Source organism: Leptodactylus fuscus, chromosome 5, assembly GCF_031893055.1.
Source record: "Leptodactylus fuscus isolate aLepFus1 chromosome 5, aLepFus1.hap2, whole genome shotgun sequence".
NCBI classification, from domain to species: Eukaryota; Metazoa; Chordata; class Amphibia; order Anura; family Leptodactylidae; genus Leptodactylus; species Leptodactylus fuscus.
In genome coordinates this window covers 4,407,063-4,429,404 of record NC_134269.1, presented here as the reverse complement: position 1 = coordinate 4,429,404, position 22,342 = coordinate 4,407,063, and the positions used below count along the sequence as shown (strand labels likewise).

General features: G+C 44.6%; 1 protein-coding gene across 1 annotated transcript; it reads right to left on the bottom strand.

Moving 5' to 3' along the window:
* Window positions 1-296: 296 nt before the first annotated feature.
* Window positions 297-12,915, bottom strand: LOC142202282 (olfactory receptor 10A7-like). Its single transcript, XM_075272342.1, has 5 exons — window positions 12,797-12,915; window positions 12,558-12,696; window positions 10,935-11,024; window positions 5,411-5,450; window positions 297-1,384 (listed from the first exon to the last, which is right to left on the bottom strand). Exons 1-5 carry the CDS (start codon window positions 12,913-12,915, stop codon window positions 297-299), a joined length of 1,476 nt encoding a protein of 491 aa, XP_075128443.1.
* Between the last annotated feature and the right edge of the window lie 9,427 nt (window positions 12,916-22,342).

The following is a 22,342-nucleotide window of genomic DNA, read 5'->3' as shown; positions in this document are numbered from 1 at the left end:
CTCCTACCAAGATTAAAAATTGTGAACACTAAGGTAGTTGGAGAAAATCTTTAAAACGGCAAAATTTGTAAATATTTACATTTTATAAAAATGTGTAACTTTGAATTGTCTACAAATGTCTATATGGTCATGTCCAAGGGAAAACTCCTTTGCTGCCACAATAAAATGGATTCATTTACCGTAAGGTAATAGGTTATGCCAAAATAATTCCAGGTACATATCTTACATATATCACATGGCTCCCTGTGGTAATAATATAATATTACAATGTCTGCAGACAATACAAATGTATCATGTTACATATCACGGACCGTGAGACGCCTATGGAGAAGTCCATGTAAAGCCTTCTTAATGTCATTATTCTTTAAGCTGTATATAATGGGGTTGATCAGAGGGGTAAATACGGTATAAAGAAGAGACAGAATTTTACCCATAGTCGATGTTTGTCCTCTTGTTGGGAAAATATAAACTCCAAATAAGGTCCAATAGAATATGGAGACCACAGTGAGGTGGGAGCTACAGGTGGAGAAGGCTTTCTGTCTACCAGTACTGGATGAAATCTTTAAAATGCTGATAATAATCTTGGTATAAGAAAATATGATTATTGTTACAGGGATTAAAATTATGGGAATTCCTAGTATATAAACTGTCATATGAAAATTGTTGGTTTCAGAACAGGAAAGTTCTAGGACAGGGAGGAAATCACAGAACAAATGGTCAATGGTGTTTGGTCCACAAAAGTTTAGCATCCCGAGTGTTATGATGATTAATGATACTATAATAATAGCAAGTAACCAAGAGGAGACAACTAATATCACACAATATGTACCGGTCATGATAGTGGTGTAGCGGAGGGGGTTACAGATGGCCACATATCTGTCATAAGACATCACTGTCAGGAGAACACATTCAGAAGCTTCTGAGCCACCAAAGAAGTAAAGTTGAGTCATACAGCCAATAAAAGTAATGGATCCTCTATAATATAGTATGACATGGAGCATCTTGGGGACAGTGGCAGTGGTCAATAAGATATCATTGATAGAAAGTTGTATAAGGAAGAAGTACATTGGAGTCTGGAGGATCTTGCTGGTGGACACCAAGGTGATGATCAGGAGGTTCATGAAAATGGTGAACATGTAAACTACAAGAAGCAGAAAGAACATCACATATCTAATATTACGACCAACTTGAAATCCTAAGAGGAAGACCTTTGTGATCAGAGTCGTATTGTTCTTCTGTAACTGAGTAAATATAATAGAGGTCGCCCATGTGGTTGTTATGGGGTCCCGGGATAGAGAAGGTCCATAAGAGGTTGGTCTTGTCTTCATTCTCATTGATATGGAGAACCTGCCCAGGGATGAGATCTTCACAAGTGCTAGAATGTCTACAGATCAGGAAAGTGAGAAATAAACTCAAGTCATTATAATATGAAGGTAGAAAATAATAAGAGTATTATGTCATGTGATGTAGTGTAACATTGTCTTCTGTCACCTGGACATGGAGATTTAGTAGTGACAGAAGACAATATACAATAACAGTAATAACATCTAATGAGGAAGAAGAAATTATACATAACATAGAGATAAAGGAAACTGATATGTCACAGCACAATAAAGGAATTAATAATACTAAATACTTTCCAGAAGTGACATAGAGCGGAATCACACATATGTATTAGATCCAGGACATATGGACTGGGACTTTTATTTACCAGAACAAACACCGAGCCGGAAAACAGCATTAAAGCCAAATGTAGGACCAGTGACCTCTACTAACATCCAGGAGAGAAGTCTCATAATATAGTAGAGAACATAGAACACCTGTATATAATACATAGAACACCTGTATATAATACATAGAACACCTGTATATAATACATAGAACACCTGTATATAATACATAGAACACCTGTATATAATACATAGAACACTTCCATATAATACACTGAGCACATACAACACATAGCATACTTACATGTAAACATAGAACACTAAGAAACCTCCATATAATACCTAGACCCTTCCCTATACGCGGCATAATACTTACATATAACATCTCCTTACACATATTACACATTATTAGGGTTAATGTTATTTCTCTATAACCTGAGTTGCAGATTGTGTCAGTAACAGGAGCAGAATTTGTCCTATAAGCTGCTACACCAGGATATACCCTCCCCCGCTCCTCCTGTATAAACACCTATAGAACATATACGGATTAGATCCAGTCCATACAATAATGACATATAACACTCACATCTGCTCGGTCCTACTGCTGAGGATGTGGCTCTTAGTAGTTCATCACTTCCTTCTCAGAATCTCCGTCCTGTTCAGAGGATCCTGGTGGTCACCAATAGAAGAAGCTTCCAGGGTCAGTCTTGTAGATGTGAGACCCTACGTGGTATCAGACACATGGACATGCCCAATACTGCTATACAGATCCACCACTGCCCATATTTATATCCATAGACTGATCAGACTCCTCATATCCAGCTCTGCGGAGATTTCTATCACGTTGTCTCCTGAGTGGTTATTAGACGTCTATTCTCAGCCTGGAAGTTCTAAGTCATAACTTTCTCCATAAGTTCAACCTCTTCAACTACTTCTTTATAACTAACTTGAGAAACTTTGGAGCTTGATGTGTAGAAAGTGAAGCTTTTACTCTGGTTATACATTGTGGTGACCACTGAGGGAGATTTATCAGTCTGCAGTAGTGTTACCAGGCGTAGAGGGGGGAGATCGTGGCCAGGGCTGGTCAGACAAATGGGGCCCTGGGCAAAAGTAACAGCGGGTCCCCAAATGTTGTATCAAGCAGTTCAGTGGGTGGTGGGCAGAGTGCTGCGCCTGAGCTCTATTACTTACAAGACCTCAGCAATCCTGGAGTCTTAGGATAAGGCCCTGAGTAGGTCTTTTGAATGTGGAGCCTTAACCTTAAAGGGGTTCTCCAAGAGTAACAATGAATTTCCTATCTTTAGAATAGATCAGATCAATAATTGGAGATTGGTGAAGATCTGATATCCTACCAGCTGACATATCAAAGTGTACAGAGTCAGCTCCCATTACTATAAAGTAACTGAGACAAGTGAACCAGGCTGTTCTAATCCTTCTACTCAGATGTGTAATGATCGCGGTTGCAGGGGCTGCAACTGAGATCAGGCCTGTAGAGGTACGGGGCCCGCGGCCTGATCCACCTCTTAAAACGTCTCCAGAATACACCCTTTCCTTACCAGAGATACATTAAAGACACTTATTGTCTCTCTGATTCATTCTCGCCTTGACTACTGTAACTCCTTACTAATCCGTCTTCCCCTCACTAAACTCTCCCCTCTACAATCTATTCTGAATGCAACGGCTGATATGGTCAGCAGGCTTACTTAAAAAAAAAAACACAAAAAAAACAAACTAAAATAAAACAAAGCCTGCAGAGCCCAACTGTGCCCTGAACTGCAGAGCTACCCTGGTGTGAACAAGGCCTGACAGTTAACATCACTGCCGGGCTACACAACCAACTGGATATTTCTCTGATAGCTTCTCAGAGAAAGCTCTTGTAGTACAGAGCATTTGCTAATGAATACTAAGTCTTGCAGTTACTCCACTGCAAGACAAAAGAAAACAAACTTGGACTAGAGATACCCACAATTCTATCTAAGGGAACAATTCTATGTAAGGGAACAATTCTGATTAAGGACCTACCTAGCAAACTAGAGTTTGCACAGACGTGCACAATTCTGGATTTAGATTAAGGCACCGGGTGAACAGAACTGCCTCTTTAAATAGAGGGAAGGCGGGTCAAAACAGCAAGCCCCAGATGCCCACGCCAGGTGTTCATAGGCTAGCACTACTGTCAGTCAGGAATCCGGCCACGCCTACATGCTGCAAGGGAATTAACCCCAGCCATGCTGTACTAAGCAGTAACAGCTGAACAGGCTGCGACCCTTATACCTTGGCCACACCTGCCACATAGTCCTAACAACGACTCATCTATCAGTCTAGATGCTACAGTGATCCCCCCGGTCTGTGTCAGTCACTACAGCGAGGCCTCCGGTCTATGCTGGGGACTACATTGGCTGCTTATTCAATACAGAATACAATACTGCTCCCACTCCCACATTACCCCACATGATATGATGTCATTTTAACTGTAATTTTATACGTCCAGGCACCAAATGCACAGTAAAGAACACAACTGGTGATGGATCATACAGATTTATATATGTGTAATGCCAGTAACCTGTATCACCAAAAAAAGAAATGATGCCTCCGCTGCTGCCCCTGCTACCTCTTGTGTCACCCCCTCTACCTCATAGATTGTAAGCTCTTGTGAGCAGGACCCTCAGTCCCATTGTGTGAAATGACTATTTGTAATTAGAGATGAGTGAGTACTGAAATATTCAAGATTCGAGATTTGTTTCGAGTAGAGCCTCAATATTTGTTTACTCGAATCCCATTACAGTCTATGGGACAAAATGTTTGTTTCAGGAGAAACCACTATTCGACTAAAGGAGAGTCACCAAGTCTACGAGTAGCAGGAGGAGAGTGCTTAGGAGGAGCGCTATGGAGTTAAAGCGCACGGACCCCATAGACTATAAAGGGTCCGTGCACTTTAAATGCACAGCACTTTCAGTTGCGCTGATATTCCGTTCAGGGGGGTTCCTCCTGCAGACTCCTTCCGGATGGGAGGCAAGCACTAATTTGAACTTAATCGTCCTGCAGAACCAGCATTGATTGGCCGAATGCTATACAATCAACGCTGGTTCTGCAGCAGGGTCTTATTTGTTAGTCGAGAGAGCTGGTAGCTTTCGGTTATGGAGGAACTGACTTACTCTCATAGGAATGTATTGACCAGCGTTGATTGGCCGAATACTATACAGAGTACAGCATTCGGCCAATCAACGCTGGTTCTGCCGGAGGCTCGTCTGTGAGGAGGCGGAGTCTAAGATCGGACCACAAAGTAGACTTCATATTTAACATTAGAGCAGTCTCCATTGTTGTCAGATCTTAGACTCCGCCTCGTCACAGACGAGCCTCCGGCAGAACCAGTGTTGATTGGCCGATGTTAAGGTCCTGTGTATACAGTATATTTGAAAATAATAATTTTTAACGTGACAGAACCGCTAGGCTGCAAGACACTGCAGAGAGGTCCACAGGCCCCCTGAGGGGCAGCCGTCTGCCTGTAAGGCTAACCACCAGTTAACTACACTGACAGTGGTGTTAGTGCGGTTGCAATGTGAACAGACTGCAAACAAACTCTCACCAGTTAACCTCACTGGGAGAAGGCACCTGTGTAAAGCTACTGGCTGAAGCTGAATGAAGCCTTGCAACAGACCTCTGCTAAATCACAGCAGAGGGATAGGCGCTAGTAAAAGCTTCAGCCTGCTACACAGGAAAGGCGGCAAGGGGTTAAACATTACCCCTGGTCAGTAACATAAAGGACTCCACAACAGCAAGGAGCTATAGAGTAACAAGACAGTTCAATAGGCTTTATAGATCCCCACTGGCAGAGCCAAGGAATCCTAACTAGATCCCTAGACTGCTCCTGCCTTTCACTGGAACCTAGCCCTGACCTCCTGTCTCAAAGTATTATAGTCAAAGTGTGAGCACCGGGCAGGCGTCAGCTCACACTTTATAAAGGCAAGTCCCTGCCCACAGGGGCAATGGCATAACTTCACCGGACCTGCTCAGTATGGGCAGAATGGGACTTAGCCTCTGAGTGCCTCCAAAAGGTCTGAGCATGCTCAGTAGGAGAAGAATGGGACTTAGCCTCTGAGTGCCTCCAAAAGGTCTGAGCATGCTCAGTAGCAGAAGAATGGGACTTAGCCTCTGAGCGCCTCCAAAAGGTCTGAGCATGCTCAGTAGGCAGAGAGCTGGACTTAGAGTCCATACAGCTTACTGTACGACGCCGAGGGCGAGGGTTGGATTGGCCCACAGTTGACACTGTGCGCTGGACGGGAAACCTGCGGGACCCCATCCTAACAGCCGAGTGCTGTACACTGTATAGCATTTGGCCAATCAACGCTGGTCAATGCATTCCTATGAGAAAAAGTCAGCACCTGCATAACCGAAAGCTGCCAGCAAAGAAGAGCCTGCTGCAGAACCAGCGTTGATTTGCCGAATGCTATACATTGTACAGCATTCGGCCAATCAATGCTGGTTCTGAATCGAATCTTTACTGCGAATAGGAGTATTATTTGAACGAGTACGAGTATTACGAATACCGTAGTAGTCTATTGAATTCCTACTCAATCGAATACTACTCGCCCATCTCTATTTGTAATGTATCTTTCTGTCTGTATTTGAACCCTACAATTTGTTAACTGCTGTGGAATATGTTGGCGCTATATAGATAGCATTTATTATTATTATTATTATTATTATTATTATTATTATTATTATTATTATTATTATTATTATTATTATTATTATATACAAGGTCTGGTAAAACTACATTGAAATAAAATGTAACAAAGTTATGAAAGCCGGAACATAGAGCGGGATAAAATGTTACTGGTTTAAGTCTAAATGTGTTAGATCAGCGAAGGGTAAAAATATACAAAAGGCGCAGGAGTTATTAGTCAGGGGTCTTTATTTTTGTCATAAATTCTGAATCTGTAATTAAAAAAAATGCAACAATTTTGAGAGGATTTTTGGAATTTTAATGTGATTGTTAGAGAGTAGAGATGAGTGAATACCGTTCGATGGAGTAGGTATTCAATTGAATATCAGGGTATTTGACATATTCGATTTTGATCGAATTCCACGCGGTAAACGCAGTAAAAATTTGCATCCCCTCCCACCTTCCCTGGTGCTTTTTTTGCACCAATAACTGTGCAGGGGAGGTGGGACAGGAAGCAGGAAAACGGAGGCATTGAAAAAATATAGGAAAAAGTGATTGGCTGGTGAAATCAGGTGACCTCGGATTTATAAGAATAGTGTCAGCCATATTTGTGTCAGATGCGGTTTGGTGAGATAGGGAGAGACGTCTGCTGAGGGTCAGAGAGAAATTGTAGCTTCTGCTAGGCAGGAAAACTGAAAACCAATAGATCTTTTCAGATATACACTGCAGGAAGAGTATATACACCTCCAGTATATAGATTCAACCTGCCAAAATTTCACAAAAGCCCTTTTTAGGGCTAAAATTCCCAAACACGGGTATACAGTCTAACTGTCCCATAGGGGTGAAGTGAGGTACATGGGATTAGTGGGAAGGGAAAGATTGTCCAAGGGAGTGGTAAGGGTAGGAAATTGGGGAATGAGAGCGATGGTCTGGACCCATAATGTGAGCAAAGGTGGTTGTAGCGATTTGTAGAGTTGTTTCAAAAGCATATGAATCAGGTAGGTCTTTCAATCATAAATTTTCCCTATGGCTTCAATTTTCTTAGTCCTCAAGGAGGGTGAATGCATCATATATGTACTTCTGGTAAGTATGAATTTTGCCGCAGGTAGCCTCACTGAATGAGATTAAGGAGTATCTTGAAACAGATGATCAGCAGGAGCCCCGGGTGTTGGACCTCCACTGATCTCTTACATCTCTTATACTGCAGATAAGTGTTTACCACAGCACACAGTTTCCAGAATTGTTTACATGCCGGATTCTGACCATATTCTTGATGACTGCAATTGTGGGTACTATAGTTATATCCATTTCAAGTATCTGAGATATTGCTGCAGCGCCAGTAACCATCACAATGAAGAATTCACTGCAGGGAAGTCTTAGGGGGCTCCGGACAAAAGCTTTCATCGGGCCCTCAGGCCCTACAAGACTTTACTTACACCACTGACTTTAACCATTTCTGAAGGGTAAGGATAAGTTCACATGGCCCCATATTCGCCTCAAAATCCTGACCAAAAAGACGGCTCCCATTAATTTCAGGAGTTTTTTTCTGGGAGCCGGCTTGTTCTGGCTCCTGGAAAAAGAAGCAAGGTGGTCATTCTTCAGGCCATTTTGCCTTGCGATTCGGCCTGAAGACACTCCCTCCTCGGGACTAGGCTCATTCATTGGGCCTAATCCGGAGCGGAGTGCGCGACTGGATCCCGGTGCAGTGCACTGGCATTCAGTCGCAGATACCCACCTTTTGGACCGGAACCTTAAGCGGCCTCCGCTTCAGGTTCTGGTCCAAAAGACCACGTCTGAACTTACCCTTACAAGTGAAGAAGCTCTTGGGAAACATTGGTTACTTGTCAGGAGCTCAGGTCTTGTAGTCTATCTCCTTATGCAGCCAAACTCCACCCGCATCTGGAATGTTCCTTGACCCCATCTTCACCAGGACAAGGTGTTCTTTCCACTCCTCCTGCCTTGTTTCATGGGCCTAAAGTAAGGAGATGATCAGAGGAGTCCTACTGTGGAGGAGTTGCTCTGCTGTATCCTGAAACAAGTTTCCCACTGGATGGCTCCTCACCAAGTACAACAATAACAAAAATATTATTGCTGCACTGCAATTGGGTCAAGTGATTTGATTTCCCTGTTTGGCACAAATATGGAGGCTTTGCATGAAAAGTGTCTGTGCATTTCATCCATCCTTATGTCACTAAAACAGCCTGCTAGACTTGCAACGACAAAACAGTTTTCCTTTGCACCACCTTATCTTTGATGCCTCACCTAGATGGAACTCCAACTTTAACATGCTGGAGCACTTGCATGAGCAGCAGAAGGCGGTGAACAATTATTGCATGCAGCAGACCACAGGCTCATTCTGAGATCTGTTATTCAGAGATTCATGAGGGAAGTGTGCCGGCTTCTCAAGCTCTTTTAAGAGGCCACCAAATTTGTCAACAGAGATAACTTCAGCATCAGCGATGTCATTCTTTTATTATATATGTTACAGGAAACCCTTATACTTATGTAACGAAGGAAGTGCAAGGAAGAATGATCGTCACTTCTTAGCTAATGTCATTACTCTGGGTTGAAGCAAGAAGAACGGGTAGAGGAAGAAGATCTGGGTCAGGGTCATTATGGTGGTTCAACTGTGGTTCCTAGACTAGACTTTGTAATAAGTATCTTTAAAAACATAGATTTTTCATATTTACTGAGACTGTATCAATGCATTTCCTTTATAAGGCTCCGTTCCCATGGAGTAACGTGCCGCTCATTCTGACATATAAACACTAGAGATGAGCGAGTAGTGTTTGATCGAGTAGGTGTTCGATCGAATACTACGGTATTAAAAATACTCATACTCGATCGAATAATACTCCTATTTGCAGTAAAGATATGATTCAGAACCAGCATTGATTCCCCGAATGCTATACAGTGTATAGCATTCGGCAAATCAACGCTGGTTCTGCAACAGGCTCTTCTTTGCTGGCAGCTTTCGGTTATGCGGGTGCTGACTTTTACTGAGTGAGCAGAAAATTCCCCTTTAGGGCGCATGCACACTACGTAACGCCGGGCGTGTATGAGAGCCGTACACGCCGGCGTTACAGCAGGGCTGCCGAACACTTCCCATTCACTTCAATGGGAGCGCTCGTAGTGTGCATGCACCCATAAAATGAAATATTTTCACATGAATGCAGGTGGAATCTGTACTTTGCTGTTACATCAGCAGTTTGCATACATTTAATGAAAAAATAAACTCTTGCCCAAAAAAAACTCTTAAGAAAAGATGTTTGTCTAACAGGACTGACTTAGATTGTCTGTATTACATTGGCAGTTTGGCTCACACAGCACAGATCTTCTCCTTCACTCCTGTCTATGATTTCTATCACTATCTGCCTGTAATTGATTAAATCTGACTAAACTTTGTTCTACTTCTCCTACTCCTATGATTCCCAAGCTGTATTACAAGCTCTGCTGCAGACAGTGCTGTGTACTGCCCATGGAAATGGAGTAATGGTTTTGGATCTTACGGTGATAAATAACACATCCATCATTGATATGCCTCGTTGTCCAGAACTTTATATACTGTAAATGACCTCAGCACTATAAGGTGTAAACTACCACTGACTATTGGCTGAACACCACAGTGACTCACTGACACATTTTTCTTCTATGTGTGGCAGTGTCCATTTTAGTTTGGTCAAGAAAGATGAATGTCCATCTTGATCACACCCTACAAAATTAGATCAATTCTACAACTATCTATAACAAAAAAAAAGTAAAATGTTGCGAGCTACTTTTCACTTAGTTGATGCCCTGAGAATCCATCTATTGAGAATCTCAGTTTGCATCAATGGACTTTATTGATCTTCTGCCCACATGTGAGTACATTAGCCCAAAAGTCATGAAATCAGAATCAAGACTCTCCCTTAGATCCCTCCGGACTCGCGTACAGGTTCAAAGTCTTTCTCCAAGGCTGAGGCAGCGACCGTCGTATTGCTCGCGTGCAGCAGGTTCAAAGTCGCGTGCCTTGCTTTCCGGAACGAATGATCTGAGATGATCACAGCATGATCAGAGATGCTAGTGCCTTGGCAGAACGAAGCGACCGGAGATGTCACCTATTTCATACTTTGTCACTTTCTCATTTGGCATTGTATAGAATACTGAGTCAATGTGTCAAATGACGAATTGTTTCATACATTGTCGGCTACTTTTCTATAGAATGCCAGATTTCATGCACTGCTGGTATCAAATGCACCAAATAAGTAAAATTATACCCCAATTTATAATGAAATAAAAGTAAATTCCAGCCATTGTGATAAATCTCTAAAAAGTTCAGTCTGTCTGTCCAATTTTACATCTAACTATTAGTAAGTGTAATCCCCGGAGCGTTGTGAGCCCCGGAGAGTTCTCAGAACTCTGAAAGTTTTTTCTGTCTTTACTAGAGATGAAAGAATTGATTTGTAACAAAAAATATATGATACAATTTCCCAAACTTTTTGGATACCTTTGAATCTGAAATTTTGATATTAGATCACATGAATGGCAGCCATTGTTGTCTGTTCTCTAGACCTGGAAGGGGTTTGAAAAATAAAAAAAATTAAAATTAAAACCATACTCACCTGTCCTAAGCTCACAGAAGCAACCACCATGGTCTTCTGAATGTATTCCTCAGTGTTATCCACCTTCTTCATGGTCTTAATGGCTGAGGCCTGTGATTGTCCACAACAGGAGGATGTTGTATATCATGAAGATAGTGATCGGTACCAACGAAGAGGAACCGAAAGACCAGAAGCTGCAGCAGTGGGGCTTAGCCCAGCTAAACATTGGCTTATAGCCCCTTCCCTTAGTTGGATTTTATGAGAGATGAGTGAAGTTTTGAAAAATTTGATTCGGACGCTTTTCCGGATTTCCAAAAAAGATTTATTTGTACCCAAATTAATTTGTGGTGTGAAACAATACAGTGAGTCGGTATGACACGCACATGACAGGCTTTACTCTTAGAACCGCTGCACACCTCACTTATTTGGCCAGTTACAGGGCTAAAACTGACGAAATAACTTAAGTGTGAACTCAACCTTACACGTCTATGTTAGCGCCAGGTATGAACAACCGTGCAGAGGCTCCAGATCCTCCTGTAGTGTGATAGAGGCCTCCTGTTACACCCTAATCTGCTTATTACACAAATAAAATGTTCTATACCAAAAATGCTTATACAAGTAGATTCCCCCTGACAGAGTGTAGAGGGCATCATAATGACATGGCACAATAGTGTTGAGGCAGCAGCATGAGGAGGCCACAAAGTGGCAAGGTGGTATAATGTAGAGGTTACAGCAGCCTTAGGAGGCCATACAGTGAACCAGTAGCAGAGTGTGAAGGTGGCAGCAGCCTTAGGAAGCCATATTGTGACCCAGTTGCAGAGTAGGAAGGTTGCAGTAATGTGAGGAGCCCATACAGTCACCCGGTGGCAGAGTACAGAGGTTGGCAGCAGTGTGAGTAGGCCACAAAGTGGCAAGGTGATATAATGTAGAGGTAGCAGCAGCCGTAGAAGGCTATAGAGTGAACCAGTAACAGAGTGTGATGAGGCAGCATGGATCATTTAATCTTCTGCATCAGGCATTGGTGCATGGAAATCCTGGCTAATCCAAGCCTGATTCATATTCACAAATGTGAGTCTCTTCAAATTTTGGGTGGACATGTGAGTTCTCCTTGGGTAACTATGGCCGCTTCTGAACTAAAAAAACCCCTCTGATGCCACACTACAGGCTGGGCAGAACAGAATTTCCAGAGAAAACTTGGCCAGTTGAGGCCACAAATCCAGTTTTGCTGCCCAGAAGTCCAGCGGATCTGCCATGATGGATGGCAGTGTACACTCTAAGTATGCCACCACCTCCTGGTTCAAGTTCTGCTCTGTGTCTAGCTGCTGATGAGCAGCTTCTTCACAATGTCAGTAAAGAAAGCTGCTCATCAGAGACTCTAGGCTCAGGCTGCTGCTGATGGAGCCCATACTGTTGCTGCCACGCCACCCCCTCTCATAGCTGCCATGCCAGTACAAGTTGAATGCTCAGGGCTCCCCCGGTCAGACATGTGAGGCAATGGATAGTGGTGTAAATAGGCAGCAGCCAACTTGCTACATAGCATGTCTCTGTAGTAGTACAATTTGTCCTCCCTCTCAGCGGGTCACTGATGTCCTCCTCAGCGGTCTCTAAACCAGGAGCCTGACCGCTCGCAACACCAGCTCCCACACCACTCTCCTCATCTCTACTACCGGAGGAAGCGGTGGATGTCTCCTCCAGATCTAGGCTGGAAACTATCTGCTGAATGTTCAGTAGTAGCTCATTCTCATAGTATAGTGGATCTGAGTCCACAGCATAGAGTATTTCCCTAGCAGATGGAACATAAAAGAACACAGGCAGGATGAGGACATGAGAGGGTACAGGGCTTGATTTTTGGCCATGAAAACTAAGGGTTGTGTCTGACGAACCCACCGACTCTTGGCTGAGGGTGTCTGATGTGACTTGCGATGAAGTGGATGACCAAGTCAACCAGTCTACAACCGTTGAGTTGCTGATCAAGACACGACTGCGACTTGACACTGGCCATCACTGGCCATATTTATATCCATAGACTGATAAGACTCCTCATATCCAGCTCTGGGGAGATTTCTATCATGTTGTCTCCTGAGTAGTTATTAGACGTCTATTCTCAGCCTGGAAGTTCTAAGTCATAACTTTCTCCATAAGTTCAACTTCTTCAACTACTTCTTTATAACAAACTTGAGAAACTTTGGAGCTTGATGTGTAGAAAGTGAAGTTTTTACTTTGGTTAAGAATTGTGGTGACCATTGAGGGAGATTTATCAGTCTGCAGTAGTTTTACCAGGCGTAGAGGGGGGAGATTGTGACCAGGGCTGGTCAGACAAATGGGGCCCTGGGCAAAAGTAACAGCGAGTCCCCAAATGTTGGCTCAAGCAGTTCAGTGGGTGGTGTGCAGAGTGCTGCGGCTGAGCTCTATTACTTACAAGACCTTACCAATCCTGGAATCTTAGGATAAGACCTTGAGTAGCAAAAAGAAGCAAAGACACATTTTTTGTATTGAACGTGGGGCCTTATCTTTAAAGGGGTTCTCCAAGAGTAACAATGAATGTCCGGTCTTTAGGACAGATAAGTAGTTGGAGATTGGTGAGGATCTGACACCCGAGGCCCACATCTACCAGCTGACATAGATAAGTGTATAGAGTGAGTCCCCATTGCAATAAAGTAACTGAGTCGTTCCAGTGCTGCTGTTTCTTTACTCCCCTTTAACTGTAGGGACCCCAGAGTATAACACAACCGCCATTTTAGCTCACCATAGACAGATCTCAATTTGGTACTTGTTAGTTCGCCCATTTCTAGTTGGCATCTGCAACAACATGTGGTCATCTCCAGAATTTTTTTCTGCATTGCCAAACAATATTTCCATGGCAATGTGCAAGAAAAGCAGAAATGTATCCATAGTCATGCAGGAACAAATGTAGGAATAACATCTGTATGTACTAACATGACAAGCCCTCACTTACTCATTTGGCGAATGGACTTGGCAGGGAAAGTGAGCAAGACCAGTTTACTTATTCTGCCCGCGATCTTCCATGTAGGCCACATCTACACCTAGCACATGGTTGTCATTGTCATCATCATCACCAACTGATTCTCCTCTTCCATGCCGTCAGTCATCCATAAGGGAATGTGTGGACAGGAGACACCATTATGGCCCAGTCATCAGGTGGTACTTAACTCATACCTGGCCAAGATGGAGTGGGAAGGGGGGAAGGGCAAGAAAGAAAGGGAAAGAGTACAGAAGGAGGAAAACAAATTAGCAGTAAATAGGAAGGGGAAAGGAAGAAAGAAAAAGAACACAGAAATTGGGAGAAAAGTTGCAAGAGAGATTCAACCAGGGAGACCAGTTCTTCACAAAGCGATCATGAGTTCGACGAGCCCAACTAATAAATTCCTCAAGTCTGGCAATCTGATTGACTTTTTCTGTCCAATGGGCAATTGACGAGTGGGCAGTTTGGAGCCAGAAGAGCGGGATTATAGCCCTTTCAGCCGACAGTAGATGGGTGATGAGTTTGTCTCTGGCTGGTTTGTAATTAGCCAATGGCATGGAAAGAAATATCATAGATGGAGTAAAGGTGAAGTTAGGATGACCCAGTGTTCTGATGAGATCTTGTACAGCTGCCCAAAAAGGTTGAATAATTGGACACTTCCACCAATTATGTAGATAGGTGCCAGAGATGGATGAGCATCTCCAGCATTTGTCTGTGTTGTGAAGTTGCTTCCAAAAAAGCCAGTCCGGGTTCCAGTTCCAGCAAGAAACCAGTTTGTAGTGGTTCTCCTGCAGTCTTATGCAAGGCGAAAATCCTTGCAAGTTCCTTAAAGTAGATGCAACTTCCTGTTTAGAGAAGGTAACTTGTAGATCAGTTTCCCAGGAGGAAAGATAGGCAGGTTTATAATAAAAGGCAGAGTCTACAAAATGATGGAGGAAGTGAGAGATTTTCCGAAGCATACCTGTTTTAGAAAGAAGTAGTTTCTTGAATTCCGTATATTGAGTCTTAACAGGGAATCTCTGCTGGAGAAGGTCCAAATAGGCTTTGAGGTGCGACTTATGCAGGAAAGACATATCCGCTAGCGGCAGAATACCATTGGGAGTAGTAATGTTCATAAGTGAAAGTAAGCTCAAACAGAGTGATAGCCATCATTCCTCATGTCCCAAAGATTCGATATCAGGTTCAGTGGAAGTAGTGGGGATGGGTGTGGAGCTAGCTTAGTAATAAGGTCAGTCCAGCTTGATGAACATCCTAGGAGAATCAGGCAAAATGCCATTGACTTCTTTAAGACCAATTTTGGAAGAGAAGGATTTCTGTAGCAATGCAAGGAAGATTTAAGAAGGGTAATCAAATTGGTCCACCAAGCCAGCTGGATGGCAGTGTAGTGTTTTTGCATGTCTGGTAGCCCTATGCTGCCCTGGGGCCTCTTCTTAGTCAACTGTGACCATGAGATTCTGGAAGTTCTTTGTCTTCAAATGAACCTGGTGAACAGACTGCAAAGGGTTTTGAAGAATAAATTTGGTGGGCCAATAGGAAGCATAGACATTCCATATAAAATTTGTATCAAATTTTTTCTTCCAAACTAGGAGGGGGATAGTGTGGAATTGGAAGATAGGCTCTAGTTTAGGTTTTATGACAATGTCTTTATAAAGGTTCTCTAGCTTTGAGGTAATTTGAATGCCCAGATACTTCAATGAGGAGTATGTCCATTGGAACGTTTAAGGGAAAACGCAGTGGATTTTGAGAGAGTAACGTTGAGCACTTCCGATTTTGTGAAAGTGGCTTGGTATCAGGAAAGAGTACCATAATAGGTAAGAAGGTCTACAAGAGCCGAGAGAGCCTCCACAGGATTTGTGACAATGAATAGGATGTCAAACCTGGTTGACTGAAAGATAGAGTCTTCTAGGGGCATACCTTTAACTCTAGTCTCCTATCTAACCATCTGGAGGAGGGGCTCAGGATAGATTACCTCTCTGTTGTCCAGAGGTCCAGAGTGTCCAGCAGCCATTCCTCCTTTCTTCCCTCACGCTTTCACAAACTCAACATAGAGAAAACATACATACATAGTTACATACATAGTAGATGAGGTTGGATAAAGACATTAGTCCAACAAGTCCAACCTATAACCCTACAATCCCTACAGTGTTGATCCAGGGGAAGGCAAAAAAACCCCATGAGGCTCCGACCAATTGCCCCATTTCAGGGGAAAAAATTCCTTCCCGACTCCAAATCTGGCAGTCAGTATAAAACCCTGGATCAACGTGTCCTTAAAATCTAGAGTCCATAACCTGTCATATTTTTCTCTTCAAGAAAGGCATCCAGGCCCACTTTGAACTTGTTCAGTGAATCCGCCATCACCACTCCTGGGGCAGAGAGTTCCAGAGCCTCGTTGTTCTTACTGTGAAGAATCCCCTTCTATGTTTTGGTGAAACCTTCTCTCCTCCAGACGTAGAGAGTGTCCTCTTGTCACTGTCACTGGTCTAGGTGTAGAGGACGTCCTCTTGTCACTGTCATTGGCCTAGGAGTAAAAATATCCTTAGAAAGTTCTTTGTATTGTCCCTTCATGTATTTGTACATTGTTATTAGATCTCCCCGTAGACGTCTTTTCGCTAAACTGAATAACCCCAAGTTTGTTAACCTCTCGTTGTCCTCCAGTCCACCCATTCCCCTAATGTTCCACCCATTCCCCTAGTCTTTGCACTTTTTCAAGTTCACTTATGTCTTTCTTCTATATCGGGGCCCAAAATTGTGCACCATATTCTAAGTGTGGCCGTACCAGTGATTTGTATAGAGGCATAACTATGTCCTTGTCATGAGAATCTAGACCTCTTTTGATGCATCCCATAACTTTATTTGCCTTGGTAGCAGCTGCCTGACACTGGTCATTAAAGGTAAGCTTGCTGTCCACCAAAATCCCCAAGTCTTTTTCATTGGCAGTCTTACCCAGTAATTTATTATTAAGTCCATAGTCAGACATTTTATTACGTCGAACAAAGTGCATTACCTTACATTTGTCAACATTAAACTTCATTTGCCAAGTCTCCGCCCATGCTTCCAGTTTCCTTAGATCCCCTTGTAATATTCTACTGTCCTCCTCATTATTAATTACCCTACAAAGTTTAGTATCATCTGCAAATATGGACACCCTGCTCTGTAAACCAACTACCAGGTCATTAATAAAGATATTAAACAAGAGAGGACCTAATACTGACCCCTGCGGCACCCACTGGTGACTGTGGCCCAGTCTGAATATTTACCATTAACAAGTACCCTCTGTTTCCTATCAGTGAGCCAGTTGCTAACCAAAATGCATATGTTTTCCCCCAGTCCCAACATTCTCATTTTGCATACCAACCGTTTATGTGGAACAGTATCAAAAGCCTTTGAAAAGTCCAGGTACACCACGTCCACTGCATTACCCATGTCCAGATACACCACGTCTACTGCATCACCCATGTCCAGATACACCATGTCTACTGCATCACCCATTTCCAGATACACCACATCTACTGCATTAGCCATGTCCAGATACACCACGTCTACTGCATCACCCATGTCCAGATACACCATGTCTACTGCATCACCCATTTCCAGATACACCACATCTACTGCATTAGCCATGTCCAGATACACCACGTCTACTGCATCACCCATGTCCAGATACATCACGTCCACTGCATTACCCATGTCCAGATACACCACCTAAACTGCATTACCCATGTCCAGATACACCACGTCCACTGCATTACCCATGTCCAGATACACCACCTCCACCGCATTACCCATGTCCAGATACACCACGTCCGCTGCATTACCCATGTCCAGATAAACCACATCCACTGCATTACCCATGTCCAGATACACCACGTCTGCTGTATTACCCATGTCCAGATACACCACGTCCACTGCATTACCCATGTCCAGATACACCACGTTTACTGCATCACCCATGTCCAGATACACCACGCCCACTGCATTACCCATGTCCAGATACACCACGTCTACTGCATTACCCATGTCCAGATACACCACGTCTACTGCATTACCCATGTCCAGATACACCACGTCCACTGCATTACCCATGTCCAGATACACCACATCCACTGCATTACCCATGTCCAGATACACCACCTCCACCGCGTTACCCATGTCCAGATACACCACGTCCACTGCATTACCCATGTCCAGATACACCACATCCACTGCATTACCCATGTCCAGATACACTACGTTTACTGCATCACCCATGTCCAGATACACCACGCCCACTGCATTACCCATGTCCAGATAAACCACGTCTACTGCATTACCCATGTCCAGATACACCACGTCTACTGCATTACCCATGTCCAGATACACCACGTCCACTGCATTACCCATGTCCAGATACACCACCTCCACTGCATTACCCATGTCCAGATACACCACGTCCACTACATTACCCATGTCCAGATACACCACCTCCACCGCATTACCCATGTCCAGATACACCACGTCTACTGCATTACCCAGGTCCAGATACACCATGTCTACTGCATTCCCCATGTCCAGATACACCACCTCCACCGCATTACCCATGTCCAGATACACCACGTCCGCTGCATTACCCATGTCCAGATAAACCACATCCACTGCATTACCCATGTCCAGATACTCCACGTCTGCTGCATTACCCATGTCCAGATAAACCACATCCACTGCATTACCCATGTCCAGATACACCACGTCCACTGCATTACCCATGTCCAGATACACCACATCCACTGCATTACCCATGTCCAGATACACCACCTCCACTGCATTACCCATGTCCAGATACACCACCTCCACCGCATTACCCATGTCCAGATACACCACCTCCACCGCATTACCCATGTCCAGATACACCACCTCCACTGCATTACCCATGTCCAGATACACCACGTCTACTGCATTACCCATGTCCAGATACACCACGTCCACTGCATTACCCATGTCCAGATACACCACATCCACTGCATTACCCATGTCCAGATACACCACCTCCACTGCATTACCCATGTCCAGATACACCACGTCCACTGCATTACCCATGTCCAGATACACCACCTCCACTGCATTACCCATGTCCAGATACACCACGTCTACTGCATTACCCAGGTCCAGATACACCATGTCTACTGCATTACCCATGTCCAGATACACCACGTCCACTGCATTACCCATGTCCAGATACACCACCTCCACCACATTACCCATGTCCTGATACACCACGTCTACTGCATTACCCAGGTCCAGATACACCATGTCTACTGCATTCCCCATGTCCAGATACACCACCTCCACCGCATTACCCATGTCCAGATACACCACGTCCGCTGCATTACCCATGTCCAGATAAACCACATCCACTGCATTACCCATGTCCAGATACACCACGTCTGCTGCATTACCCATGTCCAGATACACCACGTCCACTGTATTACCCATGTCCAGATACACCACGTATACTGCATTCCCCATGTCCAGATACACCACCTCCACCGCATTACCCATGTCCAGATACACCACGTCCGCTGCATTACCCATGTCCAGATAAACCACATCCACTGCACTACCCATGTCCAGATACACCACGTCTACTGCATCACCCATGTCCAGATACACCACGTCCACTGCATTACCCATGTCCAGATACACCACGTCTACTGCATCACCCATGTCCAGATACACCACGTCCACTGCATTACCCATGTCCAGATACACCACGTCTACTGCATTACCCATGTCCAGATAGAATCTCTGAGGTGTGGGACAGCCTTAAGGCAATTTCAGGACACAAGGAAAAGACAAGGCACCGAACAGTAGGGGACAGGAAGTGGCTTAACGAGCTTAATCTATTCTTCAACAGATTCGACTCCAAGCAAATGCTCCCTCCACCAGCATGTCAGCTAACCGCCCTCCCCTCACACACCAAGACCCAACCCCCACCGACCTGCGGTCAACTGCAATCTGACTATCTGATCCTGCAGGAGTCTCAGGTGTGTAAGGAAATGAAGAATATTAGAGCGAACAAAGCGGGGGGACCTGATGGTATAAGCGCAAGAGTTCTTAAAATGTGCAGTGACCAGCTGTGTGGTATTATAACGCACATGTACAATATGAGCCTGAAGCTGGGGGTGGTACCTCAACTGTGGAAAACATCTTGCGTGGTACCAGTCCCAAAGAAACCCAACCCGATGGACTACAATGACTACAGACCTGTAGCACTGACATCCCACCTGATGAAGGTCCTAGAGAGACTGGTCCTGACACACTTACGCCCCCTAGTGAGCTTCGCTCTGGACCCCCTCCAGTTTGTCTACCGGCCAGGCATTGGGGTAGATGATGCCATCATCCACCTTCTTCACAGAGCTCTCTCTCACCTGGAGAAACCCGGGAACACTGTGAGAATAATGTTCTTTGATTTCTCCAGTGCGTTCAACACCATTCAGCCAGGGCTACTGAGGGAGAAGCTGAACCTTGGTGGTGTGGACCATCACCTGTCCAACTGGATCCTAGACTACCTGACAAACCGCCCTCAGTATGTGAGAGCCCAGGACTGTGTGTCTGACACTGTGATCTGTAGTACGGGGGCACCTCAAGGTCCAGTTCTTGCCCCATTCCTCTTCACACTGTAGACTGCTGACTTCAGGCACAACTCATCCAGCTGTTACTTACAGAAGTACTCCGATGACTCTGCTATAGTCGGCCTTATCACTGATGGCGATGATAGGGAATACAGAGACTTAAACCGGGATTTTGTTGAATGGTGCCAGCAGAACCAGCTCAGGATTAATGCTGGGAAGACCAAGGAGATGGTGGTGGACTTTAGTAAACGGAGAGGTGCTCCGACCCCGGTGGAGATCCAAGGAACATGTATTGAGATAGTCAGGACCTATAAGTACCTGGGCGTGCTCCTCAATAATAAACTAGACTGGGCTGATCACCTGGAGGCGCTGCACAGAAAGGGCCACAGCAGACTCTACCTGCTCAGGAGGCTGAGGGCCTTCGGAGTCCAGGGGACACTTCTTAGGGCCTTCTTCATCTCTGTGGTTGCCTCAGCCATCTTTTTCGGTGTGGCCTGCTGGGGAAGCAGTATATCAACCAGGGACAGAAATAGACTTGACAGGCTGATCAGGAGGGCCAGCTCTGTCCTGGGGAGCCCCTTGGACCCAGTACAGGTGGTGGGTGACAGAAGGATACTGTCTGTGGTGACCTCCATGCGGGGGAACAAATCCCACCCCATGTATGGGACCCTGATGGGACTTGGCAGCACTGTAAGCGACCGTCTGCTTCACCCCAAGTGTGAGAAGGAGCGCTATCGCAGGTCCTTCCTTCCAACCGCGACCAGGCTGTATAATCTACATCAGACCAAACAAAGAGCTCTCCGCACAGAGAACTAATGATTATGAGGATGACCATGAGGTCTTCCTCTTTCTCTTCTGTTTTCTCCTTAGCTGCCATGGACTCCTAGTATATCTTCTCTTCTCAGCTTATCTGTGTCTACGTCTGTAACATATTACTCTGTATTATCCTGTATCTGTATTACTATGCTGCTGTAACACGCTGAAATTTCCACAAGGTGGGACTATTAAAGGATTATCTTATCTTACACCACGTCTACTGCATTACCCAGGTCCAGATACACCACCTCCACCGCATTACCCATGTCCAGATACACCACGTCTACTGCATTACATATGTCCAGATACACCACGTCTACTGCATTACCCATGTCCAGATACACCACCTCCACCGCATTACCCATGTCCAGATACACCACGTCCGCTGCATTACCCATGTCCAGATAAACCACATCCACTGCATTACCCATGTCCAGATACACCACGTCTGCTGCATTACCCATGTCCAGATACACCACGTCCATTGCATTACCCATGTCCAGATACACCACGTCCACTGCATTACCCATGTCCAGATACACCACGTCTACTGCATCACCCATGTCCAGATACACCACCTCCACTGCATTACCCATGTCCAGATACACCACGTCCACTGCATTACCCATGTCCAGATACATAACCTCCACCGCATTACCCATGTCCAGATACACCACGTCCGCTGCATTACCCATGTCCAGATAAACCACATCCACTGCATTACCCATGTCCAGATACACCACGTCTACTGCATTACCCAAGTCCAGATACACCACATCTACTGCATTACCCATGTCCAGATACACCACGTCTACTGCATTACCCATGTCCAGATACACCACCTCCACCGCATTACCCATGTCCAGATACACCACGTCTACTGCATTACCCATGTCCAGATACACCACGTCCACTGCATTACCCATGTCCAGATACACCACCTCCAATGCATTACCCATGTCTAGATACACCACGTCCACTGCATTATCCATGTCCAGATACACCACGTCCACCGCATTACA

Excerpts from the sequence above, each read along its gene's own strand:
- LOC142202282 (XM_075272342.1), bottom strand. The coding sequence starts at position 12,915 with ATGGCCAGTGTCAAGTCGCAGTCGTGTCTTGATCAGCAACTCAACGGT. Across the intron at positions 12,697-12,796 it reads CCTCAGCCAAGAGTCGGTGG|GGAAATACTCTATGCTGTGG; the intron begins GTTCGTCAGACA and ends TCCATCTGCTAG. Across the intron at positions 1,385-5,410 it reads CTTTATGTTACTGACCAGGG|ACATTCTAGCACTTGTGAAG; the intron begins GTAATGTTTAAC and ends CCTGATCTGTAG.